This window comes from Caretta caretta, chromosome 10 (genome assembly GCF_965140235.1).
Source record: "Caretta caretta isolate rCarCar2 chromosome 10, rCarCar1.hap1, whole genome shotgun sequence".
Taxonomy (NCBI): Eukaryota; Metazoa; Chordata; order Testudines; family Cheloniidae; genus Caretta; species Caretta caretta.
This window is the reverse complement of record NC_134215.1, coordinates 6565663-6592462: the sequence shown is the minus strand read 5'-3', so window position 1 is coordinate 6592462 and position 26800 is coordinate 6565663. Positions and strand designations below refer to the sequence as shown.

At 48.3% G+C, this 26800-nt stretch overlaps 1 protein-coding gene across 3 annotated transcripts in view; it reads right to left on the bottom strand.

Annotated features, from left to right (window-relative positions):
• Window positions 1-26800, bottom strand: part of CACNA1H (calcium voltage-gated channel subunit alpha1 H) — a 208316-nt gene that overhangs the window by 161137 nt on the left and 20379 nt on the right. For all 3 annotated transcript variants that reach the window (XM_048866479.2, XM_048866482.2, XM_048866481.2), the window contains exon 4: window positions 18367-18526. In XM_048866479.2, the coding sequence (XP_048722436.2) occupies window positions 18367-18526 (160 nt within the window). The remainder of the gene's footprint in view (window positions 1-18366; window positions 18527-26800) is intronic.

The following is a 26800-nucleotide window of genomic DNA, read 5'->3' as shown; positions in this document are numbered from 1 at the left end:
TGAAGCTCGAGGGAGTTATATCATTCGCTTCCAGGGGAGCTGGATCAAGCCCTAAACCAGCGGCACTGTTCCTAGATCAGAACTTAAGTCACTTCCCTGCCCCAGCTGGGTTTGTTCCTGCCCCCTCCATACTCCACTCCACCTCCAGCATTGCAATAGCTGCCTCCACTTTTTATCCAAACTACCAACCAGCTACTGGGCTATCACACATTCCCTGCCCACCCCATGGTTCCATTCCTTGGAGTATCCTCAGGGCCAGAAGGTGTTCAGAGTCACCCTGATTATACTTATTCATTGGCAGAGAGAAAGAGTGTTGCCATGACCCAGGATCAGTGGCATTATGGAAACCAGCCAGGCTGGAGTCTGCAAACAGGGAGGGCAGTGGAATTATCATGCTAGCTGGCAAACATCAAAGGAGGATGAATGCTTGATGATCTGTTTATTTACCTTCTTAGAGACATGAAAAAGCTGCATGTAAATGGTGTGATGTCCTGACCCTGAAAAGCACTCCTACAAATGCCATAATCCCACCGTTTGGCCATTGTTTCAGCCAGTGGGTAGACGTGCCTTCAGCTCCTCACTCACCAGCAGTCTAGGGACCACAGACTCAGCCAGCCAGGGAACCGCCCTGGAGTCAGATGGAATTGAGTCCAAGCATAGAAGCTGGACGGGCCAAAACTCTGAATTCTAGTAGCTTGGAGAGTTGAATTCCAACTCCCACACCCGGGGCCAGGCTATGGGGCTGCAGCACAGCTCTCCTGACAGGACCCCTCTGAGCTATGGGTAGGAATAGCAGCTGCAGGGGGGAGGCCTGCAGCTTGCTGCATCCATATCCATACAGAACCTGTGGTCCCTGCCCTGGGCTTGCCCCATCATTGCTCTCTGCACTGGCTTATGCAGGGCTGGCGTGGAGACCCTTCGCAGCACAGCAGGTGTGGAGGTGAGCCGCCACGGCCAAAGCTGCTCACGCGGTGAAACGCCTGCCGGTGCTGTAACAACCCTCTCATCCCCCTCCCAAATTGGTGGGTCCCCACCTGGGAACCAGCGCAGCGTTCAGCAGGAGTGACCCCACTTGCGCACCTCCTGTGAGGGAAGAGGCCGCAGGCCCCACAGAGAGAGGCGACGGCTTAGGTGCTCTCTCCTGTTCACTCAGAGGGCTTGTTGAGACTAGAACTAGCTTCCCCAAAGCACCGTCCTTTGCCTCAATTAAGCAGCAACCTGGTGTCCGTCTCCCACTTGGCAGACCTGGAACTCGTCTCTGAACCAGACTCATTAGTCTACAGCTTGGGAGATAACGTTTTTAAAGAGCTGGAACCAGCGCCAGAGGTTCTCTCCACCTCAGGTCTCCAACCGCGCCACCACCCTATCTCTGGCTGCAGGCGGGAACAGAACATTCCCTAACGCTCGGCTGCTTGAACTCTTGCACACACAGGATCCCCTTTCCCGCATCACCTCCTTTTGTTACAGAAGCCCTCGCACTTTTCCCTTTCAGGCTCAACAGTGAAATGTTCCCAGGTGCTATTCAGCAGGTCAGGCCTGGGCAAGAAGCAGGGGGATTGCCTTGCATACCACGGCAAGTTATCACCTGAAAAGCTTGCCCACGGCAGCTTGGCTTTAATGAAATATTTAATCCTTGCTGCTCTCTGATAATTGCTGGCCGTGGAAGGGATCCAGCTCTGCTGCCCACTTGTCGATGCTGCTTTCTTTTTAAAATAAGTTGAAACGCTGTGTTTGAATCAGTTGTTGAAATGGAAAGATTAACAATGCAGGCTGCAGTCAGGCCTAGCAAGGAGAGTGGCTGTAGCTTCCTGCTGTCTCCCACACACCTCAACCCAACAGGCAGCCCCCAGTCCCGGCCTCTTCCCACCCACAGAGCTTGATCGATGTCCCTAAACTCAGACCTGCAACCCCCCGGGCTCTGCTGATGCCCCTCAATCTCAGCCTGTAGCCATACGCCCTGGGTCCCCCCTCTCCCTCAGCTCTGCCAAAGCTCCTCATTCCCACCTTACAGCCCCCCGGCTAGGTCACCCCTGGGTCCCTCTGGAACAGAGACGGTCAAACATGGCAGATCAGGCGCTGGGCTCCTCCCACCTCCACAGCTGTGCTTTGAAGGGTCTAAGAAGACATACCCCCGGAGAAGGAGTGGGCTGTCCTCCCGTGAAGGCCCTGGAAGATGCCCGTTTGTCAACCTGACCATTGCAACTGTCTCTTGAGGTAACGACTGTTCTCCTGCAGCACAGCAGCTCTGAGGGGAGCAAGGAAGGAAACCAAGAGGAACACCAAACAATGTGTCTCTCCCCATCCTTCCCTGTGGGGAAACCTCAGCTGGCTTTCCTTCGTTTCTTACGGACCACAGACCAACATGATTTCGCCAGGGCCACCTGCTTCCACCTCAGAAAGAAGGCCCTGAGAATTGTGGAGGAGCTCAATGGCGCTGACCTGTCAGAGGAAGTCGGAGGCCTATGAGACTGTCCAGACTGCTCTTCCAGGGCTTCCACTCCCCTCACATGACCCACCCCCCACAGCACCGTCTCCGATTCCTGGTCATTTTGCCCCATCCAGCTCTGGCACCAGGAAGCCACAGCAGAGATGCAATTCCTGGTCCTTCCCCATTCTCTGCCTACAAAAGTCTGCTTCTGTTATTCACTGCATGCCTTCCTGAGGTGTGGCTCCAGTGGTCTCATAATTAAGTGTGTGAGGGGTTTGCCAAAGGCTAAGGGGTTTCGCAGGTGGGCAGGAGGCAAGATGTGGGTACATGCAGGCAAGAGAACCCAGTTACAGGTGCAGCATAGGGCCCCACAATATCTAGGACTGGCCGTGTTCTTTGTCCCCAACAGCATCACAAATGTGGTTAGGTTGGCTCTACCATAAGGCCTGCTAGTTAACTTCAGTTTTATTCCGCATTCTGCTGTTAATGGTTGCCACACCACTGTGATGCCATGTCGGTGTGTCACAAGCCCAACATTGCCAGGTCAGGAAGTTGGGCCAGTCCATTAGTTCATCACATCTCCATGTCAACGTAGCCAAGTTATTTTGTTGCTGCACTATGGTGCAACGGCATCCCGTACTGCTGCCACAGCACAATACAAAGCCCCAACAATGCCACATGCTGACAGATCACCACCACTTTCCCTGCAGGTGCAGTTATTGCAGTCCCATAACATCACTCATTTTTTTCCTGCAGTATCAATTTTTAATAGGTATCAGCTAGCAACAGGTCCGAAACAAATCCCTGGCTCCAAACTTCATGGCATGGGTCCACCTCCAGAAGTGGCCTGCAGCAGAAATTAACTAATTAGCAAACTCTAGAGAGAACCATGGCCAAGAGCAGCCATTCTGTGGTTCCTCTGGAGTCCTCTTTCTTGCTGAAAGAGTCAAGTTTGCCTCACTAAAAGCAACTCCCCTCTTGGTGCACAGAACAAACTTCAGACAAACCCAATTTCCAATTAAAAGCAATTTGGCTTTTCAATAAATCCATCTCCAGGCATGTCCCTGGGAAGAGCACGCCGAGCATTAACAAGGAGCGAATCAGCCATCTCAAACTCTTTCTGTTGTTGCAGAATTAAAAAAAAAAAAAAACCAAAAGCACATTACCGAGAGCTGTGTGCTTATCTCCAATCTGATTTAATTAGTCTGGGATTCAGTTTATGGTTCTGGAAGGCTAAGATAACTGGGAGCTTTAATTGCTGCACGGCCGGTGTGTGCCTTTTCACTAATCTTTACTTACACCTGTAATTTCTGGGGCAAAGCAACCGAGTGTCAGAGCCCTGGACTTCTCACACTATTTGTCTAGTGCCCGTGCGGATCCACTAGTACCAGTAATGTTGACATGCTAGCATAGGCCAAGCACAGATACTTTACCACTGGTAAACACCGCAGTGGGATAAAAAAGTTTAGCGTGAAAAGTGCTACTGCAGACATGCAATTTGCTCCGTACAGCACCACGCACACCTACGGTGCAATGTAACAGATTGAATAAAACCAATCAATAGATAAAGAAAAAAGGAACAGGGCTCAACAGAACTTAGACTTAACTTTTCAGGGCAGGGGCTGGGTCCTTGTTTCAGTGAAGTGCATAGGGAACGTCTAGGTACTCGCTCATGAGAATTTAATTAAATCCTGTAAACACGGACATACTGCTTTACTTTTAACCTATCATTTTAAGCCTTCACCTAAGTCCTTCTAAAAAGTTAGGGCACTCAGTAACTGTGTTCCAGGATGGCACAAACTTCATAGGGCAGCGCGGATGGTAGGATTTGCTCTGAACATCATTCACTGTGAAGTTTGTCTCCTCTGCCCCCTTGGTAATTGAAACACTTCTTAAACAAACATCCAATCAGCTCCATGGATCGGGAAATGGAGTGAGTCAAATGGATAATTTGCTATTTAATGGTGAACTGAGCTAGTTACACGTCATTGCCCACCCAGCCACCCACGGTTCACCTTGCTCTATATGGGATTCTATGATTTTTCTGCTCAACTGCTGCCATTGTTGCTTGGAAAGTCTGCCTTTGACTCCTTCCACAACCCTGTTAGCTCTGTGAGTAAGGCCCGTCCATCTGCCACCTCCAGCACTAAAGTCCTTGCCAGCCAGACCGACCTTGGGGTGTGGAAAGGGAGGACTGGTGGGAACATCTTGAATAACAAAATCAGACCAGAGGACAAATGAGAACACGTCAGTGAGGTTTTCAGCAGCTCTGGGTAGATTTACTTTATGGAATCCCAAAGTGCAGGGGAAGTCACAGCGAAGATTCTGAGATGTAGGCCTGAGGTAACGAGCATAATGCAACTAGAGGAACAGAACCGCAACGGTCAGCTCTATCGCCTCATGATTCCAGATTTCAGGAGCCTCGTGGAGCCATTAGCTAAGCAAGCAATAATGCAAACTACAAGAGATTATCTGGGGGTGGGAGTGGAGAAAGAATAGATTTTTCTGTTATAAAATAACAAAAATAGCTAGCTCTTCTCTGGCACTTTTCCTCAGTAGTTCTCAAAGTTCTTTACACAGGCAGACAGTAGCGTTATCCCCATTGTTCAGGTGTGGAAACTGAGGCTCCGCTATTAAGCGGTTAGCTCTAAGGTCCAGTTTAGAAGAGGTGTGTAGGGGAGATGTGCCCCTAGCATTCATCTCTGCAATTAAAACACTGCTTCAAGACAGGGCTATCCATTGACCAAATCTCTGAGCCTGCACCAGCCATAATCTTGTCGGAGACTGTGCGGTTTAGCAGTTAAAATGCAAGAACCAAGCACCTGGAAAGTCCCAGCGAAACCAATGGCTCCTGTGCAGTTTATTTTATTCATCCAAGCAGGCATTTTTGAGAGAAGCATCAGTAAACCAAGCTGGGAAATTGCTACCAACACCGCAATAAAAAACTGGAGTCTGCTTCTCTGAGCTGAAGTGGCCCAGGGGAAATAAATGACATCTTATTTATATGGAATCTAGGGCCTGGAATTAGACAGAAGCTTGGGGGCAGGGATCTCTCCCTTATATGATTTGCTTCAGGATGGCACAAGCAGATGCAACATCAAACGGGGGTAAAGGGGTTCAGCACCGCTGAAAATCCAGCTGCCTATTGCATTTGGTAGAGATTTACAGGGCCTGAATGCTGGTGAAACAATTCAGTATAAAACTCTGGTTTTTCTTCGACCTGTATAATTCGCCTTTTCCGTGGAGAAATAGCAAACACACAAGCTCAGCCGTTCAGATCCCTTTTTTCCCAGGGAGAACCTTAGAACAGCTCCACAATGGAGCTAGGACAACTGACATCAGCTGAGGATCTCTCTCTCCTTCCGTCTCAGGCCCCATCCATCAGATAAAACCCTGTTCCCTGGCTCAGGGGAGGGGTCTAGCCATCATCCCCAGGGTCAGATATCAGTCTTCCCCCATCCCAGTCTTTCCCTTCCTGTTCTTGAAGCAGTTGGTTTTATGGCCCCTTCACTGGAGAGCGGAGTGAATAGGGATTGCTATTTACTCCTTATTTGCCAAGGCCAAGGCGAGCTCTCCGTGCCCTGTTTCAGGGCCTCCCACTGGGCCCCATTTCCGACCCATAGGACGTGCCACACTATACAGAGCATCTTGTATACTATACATCTGCATCTTGAATCGAAGAGACAGAGACGGCACATTAAAACAGTGCATCTTCCCGGCCTGCCTGAATTCCTCCTGCCCACCCACAAGCCTCTTTCGTTCCGAGGGAAATTTCCATCCAAAAACAGGCTGAAGAAAAGTCCATGCTGTATTCCTACTGTCCTTGTTATGCGATCGAATGCTGCAACGTCACACCAAGAGAGGGAGATTCTTGTGAAGGATTAAAATGTGCTGAGACACACGTGTATAAGTGTGTGGAGGTTTTCAGGGGAGAGAGAGCAGGAGCACATGGAGGTAGCTGAAGGATTTGGGGGGGGGGCGGGGGAGAGAAGGGGGAGTAAAGAAACCAGAACCCCACAAACCAGAAGAAAGTTTGCTTGGAACATAATCAGCAGACATCCCCACTGTCTGCAGTTGGGCTGCAGAGGAACAATAGGCATAGGCATGCACCCCGGGTATGCTGGAGGTTGTGTGTGGGTGGAAGCCACGTGGGTGCGTTAGATCCTGTGCTAATTATCCCCTCAACGTGGCCTTCTCAGGCAGTTTGATTTTTCAGCAGCCCGCTAGGCTACAAAATAACCAGGGAGAGGAAGACTGTCATCAGAGGTGAAAGTAAGCTGGTACGCCCCGCTACGGCGTACCGGTAAGAGCTGGTGCGCCGTACCAGGACTGGCTTTCTGAGAGGGCAATTTAAAGCCCTGGGGTAGCGGCGGCGGGGCTGCGGCGGGGATTTAAAGGGTCCCGGAGCTCCAGCCGCTGCTACCCACCCCCGGGGCCCTTTAAATCCCGGCCTGAGCCTGCTGCCCAAGTCCCGGGGTAGTGGTGGTGGGGCTCTGGCGGGGATTTAAAGAGCCCCAGAGCTCCAGCCACCGCTACTGCCCCGGCCCTTTAAATCCCCGCCGGAGCCCTGCTGCCGAAGCCCTGGGCTCGGGCAGCAGGGCTCAGGGCTCTGGCAGCTGCTACCACAGTGGAGCCCCAGGCCCTTTAAAGCTCTGCCAGACCCCAGAGCCCCGGGGTAGCAGTGGTAGCCGGGAGCCCCCAGGGCTCCTCAGTGATTTAAAGGGCCAGGGCTCAGCTGCTCAGCTGGAGGTGACAGCTTTTCCTCGTCCAGCCCATAGGTATGAAAGACCATAAATGCCACAGAGCCACATGTCTGAAACCCACTAGCATTGACTCAGCACCCTCAGCCTTCCAAGGGAGACAGCAACATGCCGTTTTGAGCGCCGGGGACTTGCGAATGAGACTCAGAAACCTGTGGTTTGTGTCACCGGTCATGGCTAACACAGAGCCAACACCCCAAAGAGCACCGACCAAACCTTTCTCCCTTTGCATCGTGCTGTGCGCTGGCTGACTTTGCAGCAAGGTAACTGTAGATCAGGCTGGTAACGTCTCTTTAAAATTAGTCCTGTGCAATCACCAGAGCGCCTCCTATTGGAAGGGGTCTATCACATGATGCAGACACACTCAGGGTCAGAGTCCATAGGAGCCAGCTTGCTATATATCTAATAAAGAGACTTTATCCCCCTGGTCTCACTTTGGGTTCCTTAAGTACTGGGGCTGCTGGAAGATACTCTCAGCTGCTTGACGGTGTTAGAAAGTGCAACCGTAATCAGAGCCGGTGCAAGGCATAAGCAGACTAAGCAATTGCTTAGGGTCCCGAGCAGCTCAATGGGTCCCCCTATTTGCTGTCTATTATGTGTTGTGTGTAGGGGGCCCCTCAAAATATTCCTGCTTTGGGCCCCCAATGGGCTAGCACCGCCTCCGATACTAACAAACCATGGGGACTCCTAGCAACTGCCTAGTTTTCCTCGGTAGTTAACGAGCTCATCCCTGTTACCCGGGTCTCCTGAGTTCAGTTACAGGGCGAGTACTGCAAAGGTGTTCGAACCTGTAAGGAAAATCTAAGTGTTCCCACGTCGCCAGGAAAGGCGTTTCTGTCCCTCGGGGTGCTTTCTCACCTTGCAGGCCTGGTTATCCAGAGTTTTCCTGGAATTACAGCAGCCTTTGGTCTTAACCAGGGGAAGGAAAGGGCATTTTAACCCCACGTGCTCCAGCTCCTGGGTTTGTTGACAAGAATATGGCAGCAAACAGAACGGAAGTGGCTTGGGCTAAGCAAGGTCATTCCACCCAGCGAGGGACAGGCTGCTTGAGGTCCAGGCAGCGTGTTACACTTCAGACTCCTCGTGTGTCCTCCTCTGGAGTTAAGACTACTAAGCAGAGGAGAAACAAAAAATCCCCCAGAGTGACGGGGAGTTGGAAACCTGTGTCTTGGATCCTGGCAGGTGAGCTCAGTACACAGGTGTGTGTATTGCGTCAGGGAGAGTCACTATGAGAAGGAGGATGGTCTTGTGGGTTAGGCGTTGGCCGGGGACCTGGAAGATTTGGGTTCAGTTGCCAGTTCTGCTGCAGACTCCCAGTGTGAGCTTGGAACAAGGCACTTGCCCTCTCTGGGCACCAGTTAAAAAAAAAAAAAGCAATTTTGGCCAAAATCTGTTCTGATCCATTCGCGGCATTTCGGATGACATGCCCTTTGAAGCAGCCCAGGCTGGAGTGCAGTAGATGAAGCATTGTAATGAACCAGACAGATGTCAAACTAAGCAGAAGCTCATTACCTTCAGTGGCCCCCAACTCTGGAACCAGGAGCACACTGGTTGCTAATGGCTGCGGGGGCGGGTCAGGGCTCCATCTCTCATGGGTAATTATAATTAGGATTCCATCCAGAGCAGAGCTGGATTTTCAAAGGGGGAGAGACCAGCTGGATTGATGATTGGACAATTAGCAGCTGATGGATGCCAAAGCCCACTTGCTGGCGGTTGTTTCATGTTTAAATGTGCAGACGGAGACACATGCCATAATCACAGAGCATGGACAAAGGATTCAAAAGTGATCCAGGCAGGTGTGACCGATGCCTGCGTGTGATATCAATCCCCCTAATCTTCCACCCTGGCTATTATGAAAACTGTCCATCCCTGTCCAGTGTAATCAGACACAGTGCAATGCTCTATGGCACACATGAGTTTATAGCTATCTGTCCTCCCAGCTGCAAGTCAGTTAATACATGTTTGTCTTCCCAAATCAACCTTTTCCATTGCACCCTCTCTCCCTCCTGGGTTATGTTTAACCTCTTGACTTGACACACTCCCCCCTGTACATTAAAACTGGGAAGAAGGAGGGCAAATGTGGCTAGTGAAACAAAAGCGTGGGGAGGGAAGAGAGATGGGCACCATGCCAGACATTTCTGCTAGAGGATAAATGTTGTCTGCAGCTGTATCACCTTGGCCGGTGATCTAACAAGAGAGGTAGGGTCAGATCTGGTCAGTGCATTGGCGGGAGACTTCTGGCGGAAGCCTGCTTAACTAATGATTTTTGAAGCTGGGAAAAGGTTCGCGTGTGAGGTTTGGAGGGAAGTTTGGCTTCATTCTTACATGGGCAGACCTGTTCTTTTTCTGCCTCTAGTTCGCTCAATTTTGCACCTGCACTAAAAATCACTTTTTAAAAAAATGAATATCCTCCACAGAGGGCCAATGGGCATCAAAAGCTCTGAGTAACCAGTGCTGCTCCTTTGGGTCCATGGTGCTAGGGAGGCCACAAAATTGAGACTCCACTTTCCCCCCTTCCCAACCCACTACAAAAGCTGGCACTGTAGCTGTTCACTGAACAACGGTTGCTCTCTAGTTACTGTAGTTGCAATAAGAAAAAATCCCATGACATGACAGGAATGTAGCAAAATTAAGATCCTTTTTTGGTGTTGGTGTCCAGTTGTACTGAGTGGCCTGTCAGCAAATCCAAATGGGTAAAAAAATGCAAAGCAAAACCATCATCCAAAGGTAAAGAGCCGGTGAGATCTACGAACCAAACGGAAGCTACTCATCTGAAACCGCCTACCTTGTTCAGGGGGACAGGCCAGCCGGTTATATTGTTATTTGCAAATAGACGTCCTTTGCATAATTTGCTAATGGCTGTGAATCCACTCATCACTAGACCCCTGTGCTGGGAGGACAAATTCACCGGAAAGGAAGAGTGAATTAGCACCTCTTTCTCTGCCAGCTGGCCTGTCCGTTTGTCGTGCTTGCTGCAGTTGAATGTCGGCTGTCTAGTGGAGATGCAGCATTAACAACTCCGTCCAGTTCTAACACAGGCGGTGACTGTCCAAACTCCTTGCCCACTGCCTTGCAAGCGTGCCTCAGTGCTGACTCAGAGGAACTACCCTCCAGGAAGGAAGGCAGTAGTTTAGCTTCATCTACAGGCTTTGGAGCTCACGATGAGCATGCTCCTGCCAGATGCTGAGTGCCCTGGATGTCCCATGAAGCCAGGGGGGAGTTCAGAGCACTCAGCACTTCATGGGATTGGGCCCTTCAAGAGCAAATTGCTCTCCATGGGAAATCAGACTGACAAATCCACTGACTTAAGGAAAGCCAGAAGGACCAATTAAGCTACACTCACAAGCCCCTTTCATACAAACCCACAGAGCTGTCTGCAATGGCCTATACCTACTTCCTCAACGCTTTAAAAAAACCAGGCAGCCAAAGGCGGGGCAGCGTGGAGCGGCTCCGGAGTTAATTAAGACCACAGTACTCGTGTTCTATCTGTCCGGCAGCGTGAGATACATACGACACGTCACAGCTCTTTCACCGAATTTCTTCAAAGGCTCTGAGGAGGAGAAAAATGCTCTTACGAATAGCGGCATGCGAGGAACAGCCCGCCAGCAGCCTGGGCAAGCCAGAGGTGACCTGGGTTCTTTTTCTTTCTAGAGTTAAAGGTTAATTCTGGATTGGTGGCTGGCAGGGCCAAGCATCTGGATAGGCTGCTGGGTTGAACTTGTTGCTGACACACACACACGCAGAGTCCTTCATTTCGGGTGCCAATCTCAAGTGATGTCAGATCAGACACGCCACACAAGAAACCGTGGGAATGACACCTCAGAGGAAGGTCCCCTCTGCTCAGCTTCCTCCCACCACATGGATCTCTGGACCAGGGGAGCACCCTCATTTGGGAGTGGGGAGATCACCATGGAGCTGGTGTTCAAGATACACCTTTGTCCCCCATGCTATTTTTATTCTTCTCCTCAGGAAAAAAGTCCCTGCAGTCCCTGGAAGTCTGATCTGTGTAAGAACCTCTGACCGTGGCCTCCTACGTATGGTCATCTCTGAAGTTTGGTGTAAAATGTCAAACTGTCCAGACATCTTCTGGCAATGACGACCTCAAAGAGAGGAAATTAACTAGAAACTGTAGTCAAAGGGCCAGAGGCAGATCTCACTTACACTGGTTACTCCAGTTAAACGTCATGGGTCTGATTCTTCCCTGCCCCTTGTATAGTCATTTACACCAGAGCAAAGTGGGTTTAAAACACCATCATGCTCATTGGGTAGCATTTTACATCACACTGGTGTAATGAGGGCTGCAGAGAATCAGGCTCTGTGATTGCATGGGAGTCACTCCCAATTTACAGGGGTGCTCGGGAAATCAGAACCAGGATTCTAGCCTTTGCCCACTACCCAAGCACCACCTGCCCCTGTCTCTTATTCTGGACTGTGGTCCCCCTCTGGCAGATAAATGGAACGGGAAAAGTTCATGCCCGCCTCTTTTGTCTTGGCCTCCAGCAGCAGGCCCAGAGTGAGAGGAAAGCTGCGGTGTCTCCTTCTGCCCAACGGGGCATGCCAAAGGTCTCGCAACCATTGTCTTAGGCAGAGGAGAACAGCAATGGGCTTTAGGGACACATTTAGGGAATGTTTCGCAAGCGACACTAAATTACCACAATCTCATTCCCATTTCAGTACAGACTTCTATTCTCTTCGCCTCTGTTTAAAGCCATGGCTTAGTTTTGAACCTATGTCCGTTGCATAAGGGTTTTTTCTTCCTTTTGACTGCTCTCCCTGAAGCTGAAAGGCATGACTGAGGGCCAGACGCATCTAGTTCAGACTCTGAAGCACAGCAGCAACGGGGGGGGGGGGGGGGGGGGGAAGAACCTACCTGGGCACTAAAGCAAATGGGCTGAATTCTCCCCTCAGTTACACCCATCCAGTCCTGTTTACGTCAATGATGTTGGAATTTCCTCAGTCACAAGCCCATCTGAGCCACCACATTTCTTTCCGCTCTTCAGGGGGGTGGCATTGAATAGTGCACTTACATCAACATCTACCACAGTTGCACGGATGGCACTGAAGTTATTGGGGCCATGCTGAAATACATGGGGTTGTGTCTGTAAAAATGAGAGCAGAATCTAGCCCTCCAAGAGCCTTTAAGGATGCCCGAGGGGACAATTATTCTATCAGCAGGGTGACCACAATGAATATTTCAATGGGGATTGGTTCTCTGTCTAGCAGGGCAAACCTCAAAAGGTTTGGGGCAGGGGTGGCCAACCTGGGGCTCCGGAGCCACATGTGGCTCTTCAGAAGTTAAGATGCGGCTCCTTGTACAGGCACCAACTCCAGGGCTGGAGTGACAGGTGCCAACTTTCCAGTGTGCCAGGGGGTGCTCACTGCTCAACCCCTGCCTCTGCCACAGGCCAGGCCCTGCCCTGCCACCACCCCTTCCCGCCCCCTCCCCTGAGCCTGCCATGTCCTCACTCCTCCCCTCCAGAGCCTCCTGCACGCCACGAAACAGCTGATCAGGAGGTGCGGGGAGGGAGGGGGAGACACTGATCGGTGGGGCTGCTGGTGGGCAGGAGGCGCCGGGAACGGGGCGGGGCAGCTGATAGGAGGCTGCTGATGTATTACTGTTACTCTTTGGCAATGTCCATTTGTAAATTCTGGCTCCTTCTCAGGCTCAGGCTGGCCACCCCTGGTTTGGGGGTTCTATTCCACTCAGCTACGCTCTCAAAAATCCAGAAGATGATTTCAGAACTCTTGGTCTTGACCATGCTCCCACTGAAGTCAAGGTGGGTGCTGCCATGAATCTTAGCAGGCGCTGGATTGGATTCTTTGAGACTGAAAAGCTGCACTGGATTCTTGGAAGAACAAGCTTTCTTCTGAGATTTGCAGTCAAGTCATAAATCGCCCAGAAACATCCCTTCCTGTGGGATTTCACTGCGCTTGCCTCTGTGAACGTTTTGCTGGCACCCAGAAGCGCAGACTCAGGGGGATGAAAAAGACAGACGATATAGTACAAATTTTGATCAAGCCTGAGCAATTATTCGCTCCCAGTTTGGGGCCAAGCTTTGGGGTGGTTTGTAGGCAGAGGCCAGGGTGGTGGTGGTGCTGAGTGGGGCTATTTGAACCAAACAAATGCAGTTTTAGGAGTAATCACTCACTCCATAGGGAACAAGAGTCAAAGTGGGAGTTCTGTTGCAACATTTGGACATAAGGGGAAATATGCGAGCCCCGCTCCTTCCTTCAGGGCTGCAGAGGGCCCCTGATGCAATGGAACAGGTGCACGGTATTTCACTACTACTCCAGTGTAACTAAGAGCAGAATCAAATCCAGAGCATTTGCACCCCCCTAATCCTTCTGAAGCCCAGCTGCTGGCAACTCCCTGTACATCCCCGAGCAACTGGATTTTTAGGTGGCAGACATGGAAAAGTTGATCCACAGCAACTTGGATCCACCTGCTACTATCCCCGGTAGACCAGGTGTGCAGGAAAAGTGTGGGCTGCAGTAGTAGCCACAGAAGTGCTGCCATGCCTGGATCCCAGGACTCCCTCCCTCGGCACCAAGGCCGGTGGCTCAGGCTTAGGACAGGGAACCCAATTTAGCTCTTAATGATAAGGATTGAGCCCTTGATTAGAAAATCCTGCAGTGCCTTTGATGCGGCTAATGGACGTTATGTAACAACCTGTTCCTCTGTGCTGGTTAGTTTTTGTACTTAGCAAGTGATCCCCGTGTGGTTAATTTTTAAAGGCTCCACTTTGCAGCAACCCCCCCTCCCCTCAAAATCATAATTTTGACTACAGGGACGCAAACCGGTCAAAGAGATTAGAGAGACCCACCTATGTCAATGATGGCGCTCTGCTCCAGGCGCCCAAAACACTGCGCTCGCACTGTGCTTGCCCACCATAAAATTGAAATGCAACCTCTCAGAGTCCCATGTTAACACAGCCTCGTGAGCTTTTAAATGACAACTGTGTGATTAACTTATGACTGATGGAAAGTCCCGAAGTACGCTGCGTGGTCTTTGATTGGCACTGGCTAGAGAACTCTGGGTCATCGGTATCAGAGCAATAAGACATAGGTGAGGGAAAGTGACATCTTGGACTCAGAGTGCAGCGGATAGCTACAGAGAGATCTGAACGTGCATAGAAGTTTTTATCTGAGGTTCTAAAAGTGCTTCATAGCATCATGTCTCTCAGCATCGCTGGCCAGTTGAATAAATGTTGCAGGGCCTGTTTTACATAATAAACAGAGGCCCAGAGACGTAAAGTGACTTGTCCTAGATCACGCAACAAGGCAGTTACGAATCAGAGTGAGATCGGCCTCAGGACTCCTGCATCAGAACTGAGGGACGGTCTCTGCACACTGGATAAGATGCAACACATGCTGCAAATACTACGTCGTCACAAATAGGATATGATGAGGTAATGGGGGGGGAGGGAGGGATGTCATAATCCATACACATCAGGGGACAGAGTTAAAGCTACACACGCAGGCTGAACTCAGGCACTTCCTTGCTCCTGGGTGGTTAACGTCGATCTTTAGCGTTCTCGGAAGTGAGATTGTTCTACAGGATTTTCGTTATGAATCCAAACCACAGTTCATAGTCATCTGGGAGTTTCCAGAAATCTTCATGTATTCAGTCTGGATCCCGGTTGGTGTGACTGGTAAGGCGGGTGTTAGGACATACATGAAATGAATATGGGCTCAATCCATAACGCTCAGATTCAAATCCAGATCCGGAACAACCCACACTTCAGGGAGGTTGGTTCCGGCCTAGTTCTAGAGGCTTGGAGTTTTCCCGTTGATATGCTGAATAGCTTTGGAAACAAGCAACTGCATTTGTAGAGCCCTATTTCAAGATATGCACCACTTACAAGAGGAGCAGTGACAGTGACCTGAGTGTCGGGGGGAGATCCTGGCTCTCAGATACGGCACTTATATATCCCGAGCTCCCTTTATAATCGCTGCTACTCCATTTACTCGTCTTAGCAAGGCAGTTTTGTTCTCCTAGGGGTTCCAACTCTCTATTCCACACTCCCCGATTTTTTACTTTTTCCTAACAGTTCTCTCGATGTCTCTTCCCCAGCCCAGCCAGGTTTTCCCCTGCTTTCTAGGCCTTCCTGGTTTCTCATCAGTGTTTTCCTCCTTTGAATAGGAGACAGCTACTTGCATTAAAACACCAGCTATCCCAGCTCTAAGACAACATGGATTTCGATGGCATTCAAGCTCTCGCTTTTCCCCCTAACCTGTTGCTACACCAAGAGGGGGAAAAAAAGCCTTAGATCAAAGTTCAATCCATTTACAGTGAGAGATTTCGATCCGCCCAGGAAGATCTGATCCCCCAACATCCAGCTCTCTTCCCTTTGTTAAAGGGTCTGCAGATGTGTTTCTCTCCACTGCCATTCTGTGACTGAGCCTAGTGTCAGACTGGGCTCTTCCACCCTAAGATTCTCCAGGGCTTCTTAGTCACAAGGGGTGGCAAGACCTTGCTCCCACGCTGCCTCTTTCCTCCCACCCCCTGCTCACACCTCTCCCCCGGCTACTCCCGTCGCTCGCCCGTATGGCCGGAAAAAGTGGAAGGGCATAGCTGTTCCGGTGCCCCTGCTCTCTCTACTGCCCTCTAAAATGACACTCTACATGTTCATAGCATCGTACAACCACCGACGAACTGCGTGGCTGTAAGGGAGCTTTGCAGAACATTATCCTCATTTTACAGACCGGCAAACGGAGGCACAGAACAGCTAAGTGACCTACCCCAAATCTACACTGTCAATGCCAAAACTGAGATGAGAGCGCTCAGGCTGCTGGCTGCCAGCCTCATCCTCCTTGAACTACAGTGCATGGCACCCACTTTTTACAGCGCGTGAAATGTGTATTTGCAAACACATCCTATAACAGACCTACTGGTACAGCGCAGAAAATGTTCATTTTCCAGAGAGCTTTTGCACTCTCTCTGTCAAGAGAGCAGGGTCTGATTTTGGTCTATTCATAGGGTTCCACCAGGGCATTCTCCAAAAACTACACTGAATGCGATCAGTGCCTGAGCAGATCCTCATCAGGGGGTGCGCGAGCATGCTCATTAAAGCATCTCCTGAGCCCTTCAGTAAAATACGATAATACGTGATGGAGGCCTGATTGGAATCACCTCCAGCTTTCGTGTTTTTGGGCAACGCAGAGGTTTGTTTTGGGAGGCTCTCTCTCAACAATCGGCATTTCCCCTCCCCCCCTCTTTCCTCATGGAGCACAAGGGTTTCCTCATTCTGGGGGAGAGAGGGCTAAAAATTAGTGGAGTTTACTACTTTGCGTTTCATAGTCAACGTATCTGTCCAAAGAATGGGTTCATTCAGACGATGGAAATTATTGTGTCATCCAGGACACAGGACAAAACCGAGGCCTTATTACCCATCTAGGGAAAACGCCCTACGAGCAGCACAACTCCTGGCAGGAGTCGAGGAGGAATGTGTCACATATTGGGAATGATACCTGCAATTGTCACGTTAAGGAATTGACGGGGTTTCTTTAATTTGCGTTTGGGGTATTCGTGAAGACAACCCACCAGAACAAATGTTAGCATCCTAGAAGCAATCAGGACACCGAACAAGCACCCTAGACAAGCACGCTTCAGGCTAAAGTTTAGTTGCACCGATCAGGAAAGGAACTTGGGGAACCAGAGCGGCAGAAGGAACCTGCAATGCTATAGATGACATTGTCATGTGACAAAGGTGAAGGATCTCAGGAGTAGCTTTCATCTAGCACTGAACAATGAGCTAGATGAAAGAAAAAGGAGAATAGTTTTATCCTTCAAACTACTATGCCTCTCTCCCCCTGCTTCACTGCTACCTAGATCCTTCTGGGTCCAGCCCCTCCTGGCTGGATTCCTGACGGAGTTTTAAAGAAACAGAGCACACATCGTCATCACACGCTTTACAGGGGAAACGGCCCTATGTGATTCAGAGTCAGACAGCCTAGCAGGGTAACCAGCACTTCCCACCAGGAATAAACGGCTGCAACACATGTTTCGGAACAAACACACACCCCCCCGACATTTCTGCATTTGCTGTTGCAGTGTTGCCAACTCTGGAGTCTCACAAGATTTGATGTTTATCTTAAATCCTCAGCTCCTGGAGTGATGAAGCTCAGCTTTCATTAAAATAAAATGTAAGAGCCTGTCTCCTGTGGTTGTAAAAAAAAAAAAAAAAAAAGCTTGGAAACGTGAACTCTAAAGGTGCAGAAACCAGAAGGCAAATATTAAAAAAAGAAAAATCCCAAATGTATACTTATTATTTTAAATCTCATGATTTTTAGGCCAATCTCGTGATTTTTCAGTGCTTGAAGTTAGCAATGCTGTTATTGATAGCGCTCATATTGACATTGTTTGGGACCAATCTGAAAAATCAAGGGCAAAACTCCAGTTTGATTTGAACCAGAACCAATTTTTTCATCGAAATCAAAAAAACTCAACCAAAATTCACTGCTAATGGATCAAAATATTTTGCGTCAACTCAGACAGAAATCGAATGGATTTTTTATTCATTTTGAGTCAACTGAAAGGTTTCAGACAGCTCTACGAATTTTGTTTTGACTTTTTCACTTCGATGTGGCTATTTTGGGGTCTCTTCCACCTTTTTTTTTTTAAATGGCCAAATTTGAATTCGAAACGCCATTGTGAACCATAAGAGTCAAAATGTGACATTTACAAATGGTCAAAACAAAACGTTGAGGGTTTTTTTGAAAAAAAACAACAACACAACAACCACCAAAAAACCCCAACATTTTGCTCCTGGGCAAAACTATTGGTTGAATTCAACCCAAGTTTTGCGAATAGTTTCAGAGCAATGAAAAATGCATTTTCAATGGGGAAAAGAAAAATCTATTTGTTGAAAAAATGTTGCCCTGCTCTAGTTGACTTCAGTGACAACGCCAGTTTACAGCAGCTGAGGAAGACACACGTTGGGCTAAATCCTGGGAGGAGAACTCAACAAATGGACCAGTTCAATTCAGTTCTGCTGGCCACACCTATTCCTAATGGGGCAACCTTCCTTTTCCTGCCTGGGGCAGTGTGAAGGAGGAGATATTTGTATGGAACCCACACTTATGCTAACCCTGCTAGCTAGATACATAGAAACGTTTCCCCGATAGCTGGAGTGGGAGAGAGAAAAGACAAGACAGTGAGTTTTCTGCTGTACTTACATTGCAAAGTTGCTGTCTAGGAAACACCTGTTTCTGAGCAGCCCTGCCCAGAGCTGCACGCCGACAATCCCAAAGATGAAAAAGACAAAGAAGCACAAGAGAAGGACGTTGCCTAACATAGGCAGAGTATCTAACAGCAGGGTAACGAGTATTCGCATACCTGTGGGGAGAAGGAGAAAACAGGTTATGTGAGCCCTTCGAGCAGGACACAGATAGACACAGGTGTTATGATGAGCTCCACACATTTAGGAGAAGCTTTCTCATCACTTTCACAGCTTCAGAAGCAAGCTCGCAGCTTCTAAGTGTGACGAGCTGTACAGTGGCACACGAAGCAACGTTATCTTCTGCAGTTATCTTGGGTCCATCTTCCCTTTTCAATGGAAGATGGACCCAAGTCAAAGATCAGTACTTCCCTAAGGGCTGGATCAGGCAGTCCAGTTCTGGCTCATCTCTCACTTTTCAATTAGAGGTATTACAATCTGTATTACAGGGTGGCCTACAGATTAGGGCCCCATCGTGCTAGGTGCTGTACAGACACACACAGAGAGACTCTCCCCATGCTGAAGAGATTGCAATTTAAATAGACATGACAGAGTGCAAGAGAGGAAACAGAGTGATGAAGTGACTTGTCCAGTCACACAACTGGTCGGTGGCAGAGACAGAAACAGAATCCCTGGTCTCTGGCTCCCATTCCAGTGTTTTAGCCGCTAGCCTAGGCTAGTTGCTGCAGGTAGAGGAAAGATGCAAAACGTGGATCCAGATTCTGTACACCCCAGTCCAGGTTTGGAGGGGTGCTCATGTGTAGGGTTCATCTTAAAGCTGCTGCTGAATATTCAAAGGTCATGAAAATGCAAAAGGTTTAGCGTCACATGCCAAAAAGATTCAATTGTATGTAGCATGTAGTTCTACAAAGCAAGGTTAAAGGTGGGATGTTTAGAAGTGCCCGGCATTGTCCTACCTCTGTTGTAGGGTGACGAGATAGCAAGTGTAAAAAATCAGGACGGGGGTGGGGGGTAATAGATGCATATATAAGAAAAAGCCCCCCAAATCGGGACTGTCCCTATAAAATCGGGACATCTGGTCACCCTACTCTGTTGCCACTGAAGTCAGAGGTAAATTGACACCCCTCCCATACCACAACACACTGCATGGTACATAAACACTGATGACTTTGCAAGCTAGACTATCATTGTGAAATGCTCTCTCCCCCCCACTCCCCCAAGAGGCCAGTGACTCTGGGGGTCATCTACTCAGCTCTTCTGAAAAACCACACTGCATGCAGCCTGCAGGAACCCAGCTGATAGGTTTGTCCTTTTAGCATTAGAGGGCATCAGAGCTGCTGCTCTGTACAAACTACGGATAGCTGGAAAGGCTGGCAAAATATGTATTTTAAAAAACGTATTAAAGAATTTCACAAGAAGCCAACAATTTCCTTCTCCCCTAACAATATGGGGCCCGGCATGGAGATGAAGGGGAGTTTTAATGCAGATGCTCTCTGCACCTTTTCCAGAGACGCTTTAGCCTTCAAACAGGCTCAAGCAATACAGGGTTCCCCCTCACTATTCTCAACCAATATGCAGGTTTCAGAGTAACAGCCGTGTTAGTCTGTATTCGCAAAAAGAAAAGGAGGACTTGTGGCACCTTAGAGACTAACCAATTTATTTGAGCATAAGCTTTCGTGAGCTACAACTCAATTCATTGGATGAGCTGTAGCTCACGAAAGCTCATGCTCAAATAAATTGGTTAGTCTCTAAGGTGCCACAAGTCCTCCTTTTCTTTTAACCAATATGCATTGGCCATTAGTTGGAGGCAACCTCTCCAAGGGATAAGAGAGGGGCTGATAATCCAGAGTCTCCTCCATCTTGACCTCGCTGCTTAGGCTCTTTGTGGGGGTGTTTTTCTGTGATGTGGACACCTCATTCACTATGATGTGGGCAGGAATCAACGCACTTTATATAGGCTACTGGTCAGCCATCAGGATACATTCCTGGTCACTACTGATTTGAACCTGTGACCTATGCATGAAAGGCACCATACCTCCTTACCAACTATTGTGCAATGCATGTAACTCCATCACACGGCGTTGGGACAACCTCTTGCCTCACCTTTGTTAAATGTTACTTTTCCTGTTTTCATTTGCAGCTCAGACTTGGGGAGTAATTCAGTAGTCTCCCTCCCAAAAGACAAGAAGTCTTCAAGAGAACCCACCTGACTCAACCTTTGTCAGGCCTCTTATGATACATCTGGTGAAAACGTGAACTTCCCTGGTGTTTCGTGTCATTTCAGTTCTTGGTGCTAGGGTGGATGTTATGGGAAATAACACCCTCGTAAGGCTTGGAGAGAAAAAACAGCACCTCCCACGATTGCAGGGACGGGTGTCAAGTTTATCATTGTCACTGCGCTAATGAAACTTCCTTTGTGTGCTTGGGGTGGCGTTAAAGTGGGGAGACAACAGAACACTCGGTATGTGTCAGCACTGAGACACTCCCAGAACGTTTATTAACTTGGCACCCTCTTTTTCTCCCGTTTGTCTTGCTTTACGTGCACTCATTTGTGTTTACACAGGCCGTGTTCTCCGCTCCATTGGAGGAGCGCACAATGCAGCTCAGAGAAACTGGGGCATCCTAGATCCAGTCCAGAATCACGGCCTTTTCATTTCACATTTTGAACTGAATGATTCTCCTTCTGGCTACTTTTTCAGATGGCTCCCACCCTGAGAGATTCTTCCTCCTTGGCTGCCTGCATACAACTTCCCTCCAAACCTTTTCCCTCTTTGATTTTGCTCATGGGACTCAATAGGGCGGGGAGGGGGCACTCCCTGCACGAGCCAGTGAAGTCAACAGAAATGAGGAGAGTAGGATAAAAGACAGACTCTACATCTCGGAACTGCATGTGAATCACTGAATTGGATGCTTGCGAGGTGGCTTCCCAGAATGCTCTGGGTGTGGGTGAATCAAGACTTAAAGTTTTAAAACTCTGGGCTGCCAAGGCTCATCTCCACTGAAGCTGCATTTTACATGCTGGGAGTTCCCCCTCCTGACTCAGGAACTCAGTGTTACTCAATGAATTCACACTGCAGGGCAGGAGGACGTGTGAGGCCAAAGGCTGTGTCTCTCTCTGATGGACTAAGGGCTCAATAAACTTTCTAAAGAAACGTCCCTATTCTTCAGCCCACCTGCCAGCATCGTCTTCTATTCAAAAACTACCTTCTGGGAAACCAACACGTGCCAACAAGTAACTCACCCGATGCCTTGAGGAATCCTTTCCTACCCAAAATTCATCTGGGCAGAAGCATTCTTATAATATCCACAACCTGTCATTGCCCCAGCTGGAGTGTAACAAATCCTTGGCCTACAGACAACAATCACACTCATATAGGGAGCAGGGCTAGAAATCTGTCCCTTCCACTCCAAAAAATACAGGCCTCTGCCACTGAAGCTAAAGAAGAACCTTCCTACCTGACGGTAGCAGTAGGTCTTTTATCCTCTTTCTGAACCAGCCACCAGAGGGCGACATCACTCTGATATACACACTAAGTCAGTGCTTTACAATGGGCCCAAGATTTCATCACTGGTGCCAGTGGATGTGTCAAAACCTGCTCTTCACAGCCAGAGGAAACTTTAGTTTCTGTGCTATATTTCGGTGATAGGAGAGAAAAATGGCGGGAACATGAAGGTCCCAGAGGGTGCAAACTATGAACGAGAAGGGTGAACGTTACCTGCAACATACAGAAGCTTTGCTGACACCACTTTAAGCCCATGATGCCCACCACTGTTCTCCCAGAGTGCTCTCAAGTGCTGTCAGACTGCGCTGCTGTCAGGCCGCCAGTCCTTTCACAATGCCTGACTGATTGTCTGGCTGCCTCAGGGAAACAGCACAGCAATCCCTTTCCCTGATTGGTATTGAACTGTCAGGGTTTGGGGGTGGGGATTCCATATCGAGCATTTTCAAAAGGCACTAATTGTTCCAGAAGTAAAGGACAGATCCGTAGAGTCCTCCAAGGGGCAAACCACGATTTCAATGCAATTTACAAGGACGGGAACAGGAAGAAAGCGGGTGAATGTTAAGAGCATGCCTGTGAATCGTGGAGACAGAGGGGATTAACCAGACTGCTGTACAACATAAAGAACCTATCACCACGCATACTCCACACTTCCTATTACTGGTTAGCCGTAGTTAGGCTATAATTCTTTTCTAGTAGCAGTGGCAATAGGAAAGTCCTGTGGAAGATCTCCCAGACACGGGTCACTAGTCCTGGAAGTAGGAGACCCCATTTCATCCGAGTCTTCCCGTGTGATCTAGGGCAAGTCACTTAGGGCTTGCCTTCGCTGCAAATGTTAACTCGAGTTGGGTCGAATGAGGCAACAGGCTGGTGATATGAGCAGCCCAGAGTAGTTTGAGTCCCCACTGCATCACTAACTCAAATGCCACTATACCTTCAACCTACATCCTGTCAGGCCAGCTAGCTGGAGTTTAAAGCACCACTGAACTTGAGCTAAAGACTTTTGGGTGCAGATGGGAGTCATGTTGGGGGAGTACTTGAGTTATACCTACAGCTAACACAGCAGTGAGGACAAGCCCTTAGCCTCGCTGTGCCTCAGTTCTCCTTCTGTCAAATGCAGAGAAGAGACCTGCCTGACCTCACAGGGGAGTTGGGAGGATAAAGACTGTGATGCACTCAGATGCTATGGTAATGGGGTGGGGGACGGGATAGAAGTTCCTAAGGTAGTTAGTTAGAACTGTTATTCTCAAATACCCAAATCAGGGAGCTAGGGGGTAATTCTGGGCTACTCGTGCTGTTTTTCACAAAATTAGGGGTATTGGGGCCAAATACCAATATGGGTAAAATGAAAATGAATTCTCTTGAAATGAATCATTGGTAGTAGTAATTATATATTTATGACATCCAGAAATGGGCTTGGCACTTGACAGTACAGGTAGCATGAAGATCTAGACTGCACTCTGAAGAGTTGGCAATCTAATCTGAATACAAGGTTCTTCCCCCTTTCCTGCACTAAACGGTTGTATGATATTGCTGGTGTCATTTTAGTGGCTGATGTGTCCCACCCTAGAGGTGGCTTCATTTTGGTGGGGCGAGTGACGGCACCCATCCCTACTTGGATGCAGCTTAGAATTCTGCAAAGAACATGGACAATTGTAAAACTGCTACCTCTTAATAATATTGTTGATTCCTCACCTGATGAAATAGGGCCAGACAGTGAGCCGGCATCCATGCAAACCAATCGACAACCGCAAGGCAGTGGAAATGTCACGTCAGCTGTGCTGGAACGCCAGACAGCAGAGAAACCCTCTGAACACCATGACGGTGTCTCATGCTACCGTAGCTTCAGCTAGTGGAAGTGAAAAAGTAGCAAGCTAGCTTTTCTCCTCCTGCTGTTTAGTCCTCCCACTGCCACGGAAATATTGCAGAGGAAGATGGTGAGCCAGAGACTGAAAACTGGAGCAGAATCAATTAGGGGAAAGACTCTGCTCTGTGGAAACGATGCAGCAGCCCAGCAGGGAGAAGGAAAGAAACCTCAGTCATAATATCTACTTCTACAAGGCCTAGTTCTCCTAGTGCATAGAGCTTGGTGCTGTCTGAAAGTCCCATGCTAAGCGTATGCGTGTGACGATGGTTCATTTACACATTGATGCACAAAGCTTCCCTAATAACGTTGGGCCTGTCCCCTAAACAAGCCATGGCAAACTAGTACCATTAAGGGGTTTGTCTTTCTTGGCTCTGTGGAAGGAACCATTTTTAAAAATGACCGTTGCTAGCATGGTTTCCTTGACTATACGTAGGCTTTGCAACCTTGTTGTAACCATGTGAGTCTCAAGATATTAGAGAGAAAAGGTGGAGAAAATGTAATATCTTTTATTGGACCAGCTTCCGAAAGAGACTCGTTTTTGAGCTTCTACAGCCCTGAAGAAGAGCTCAGTGTAAGCTCAAAAGCGTGTCTCTCTCACCAACAGAAGTTGGTCCAATCAAAGAAATTACCTCACCCACCTTGTCTGTCTAATATTCTTAGGCTTGGCAGAATTAGATTTTAAGTTTTTTAAAATAATTTCGACTGATAATATCGCTGTTTATTTTTAAACATGTTTTCCTGATTTTTATCCATTTAAATTTTCGCAGTTGCGGGAAATTATGGGGTGGGGGTGTGGGTTAGACAATAATTATTCAATGACAGTAGATGTTGAGATTAAAAAAAGGTAAAGCTTTATAACTGTTACAACACAAATTGTCAATATCACTTGTCAAAATGCACAAATTACGTGTCCTTAAATCAACTCTAAGAAGTTTTCAAGCAGCATTTCCCTTACGTTGCCTATCTGGAAATTTCCATTATTCTGGATGGGAATACATCCGCTTGTGTATGCATAGTGATATCGACGCTGATTGACATTCACCATTAAAAAACAGTCTTCCAAGCCTAACTGTACTGGTCAAGGACTTATGGATGGGGCTTACCCAACAAACCAGAGATACTCATAAATGAAGGGTCAAACTCTGCCTTCGCTCTGTGCTTTGTAGTTAGAGGTCAGGGTGACTTCCAAGTTTAAGTTAAAGCAAGAAAAAAACCCACCCTGAGGAATAATGACATGCAAATTAGTGGTTCAATAAAGGTTAAATGAGTCTTTCCAAAACCAACCAACCATAATTTGAGCAGCTGATAATTGTAGCTTTGAGAGCAAGAAAAGGAGAACTAAAAAAACCCCAACAATGCTAAGTTCCAAAAAAGGAAAGAGCTTTAGGAACTGAACATTCCGATGGAAAACATCACGCATGGTGCAAATCAGTCTGTCTGACAGATAATGCTGGCGACAGTGCAGTCTTCAGGGGCATTTTATCCCGTTAAGAGGCTGCTCTGCAAAGTACTCTCTGTGTAGAGCTATTTCTCCCTTAATTTCCCCGCCCCTGCAAGATGTTACCTTCCATTAGTTATCCCATTTGGATAGAGAATGGCATTTAAATTCTGATGTATTTTCTCTCTTACGCTCTTAATTTTCAGGTTGCTCCTTCTTCCAGCCAACTCCCAAGTCATGTCTAATGCATCACCGAGTAGTTCTTAATTACACAGGGCTGCAGCTCGATGTCCTTTGACTTCAGAGGGAGTTTTGTCCGCGTATGGGCTAAGAACATCAGGATTTGGCCCAGTTGCCCAGGCAGTGCCACTTTTTTGGCCTAACCGGACCAGACCCTCAGCTTGTGGAAGTCAATATAGCTGCATTGACGTCAATGGGGCTGCGCTGGTTTATGCACATTCCATCCAAGGATCTCAGAGCACTGTGAGATCATCAGCTACAAGCAATAGCTCAGCTCTTCTCCCATACAGAGATAAGCTTGATGCTGGGGGAGGAGGATGAGTAGCGGGGCAAGATATGCCTCCCTAATTCCCCAACTGCATTTGCACCATCCCAGGCCTTTTGGCATAAATTACAAGAGGCTGGAGGCTACAACAACATACATAGACTGGTTCCGGTCTTTGTGGGATCTTATATCAGCTGTGAGTTAGCCTAGTGCAGACATGCTCCACACCACCCCCAACGCAAGCCCTCCCACCCCCATAGCAGGATGTAGGGGGGCGGTTAGCATAGCAGATGGCTATGCTACTTTACACCACCTGAGAACTTCACTGTGGCAAGGGAACTGTAGGGGAACCTATACCGGTTAGGGCCAGAGTCCATCACTTTACCCTGTCCGAGTGGTGCAAAGTGGCAGGATCAGGAAGACAGAATCCTTACCAGTAAGATAAACCTCAGTAGTAATAACTAGTCTCACAGTGTCTTGTGACGTAGATGTTACCCCCTATACAAATGGAGAAACTGATGGACAGACAGCATAAAAAACTCTTCAAAAGTCACCGAACAAGTCAGTGAAAGAGCGAAGAGTAAAACTCGGTCTTCCTCAACCCCCAGTCGTGTGCATTAACTATTCAACGTGTTGCTTCCCTAAAGTCACTAAAAAGCGCAAGCTTGAGGAGCTGCAATGTCACAACCAATATATATATATTTAAAATACAATAGGAGACTAACTTGAGTGCACAATGAGTTTTTATTTCATAGCATTCATTCCCAATGCACTCTGTAATTCTAACCCCCAAGGAACACATTCAATAGTACTGCCCTTCGGACTTGACTAACAAATCTATCTTTGGAAAAGCAAAGGGCTCATGTAATTCCCAGTGCTAGGAAGAATTTTTGCTCTTATCCTATTCTCCTTCCCTCATCTTAACCATTTTTGGGAGAAAGAAGGTAAAATCTATCTTCCTCTGCCAGACAACTTGGTTGTTTAGTGGCACCGCCCTAGAGATTGATCCCATCTGTTAGCTATCTATGCAAGCTGGACCCTCTTAGTAAAATGCCAAGTGTGCCATGGGAAAAGATGATTAGCATCAGTTAGGCTGAAAACAAGCCTCATGATTTCTTTTCA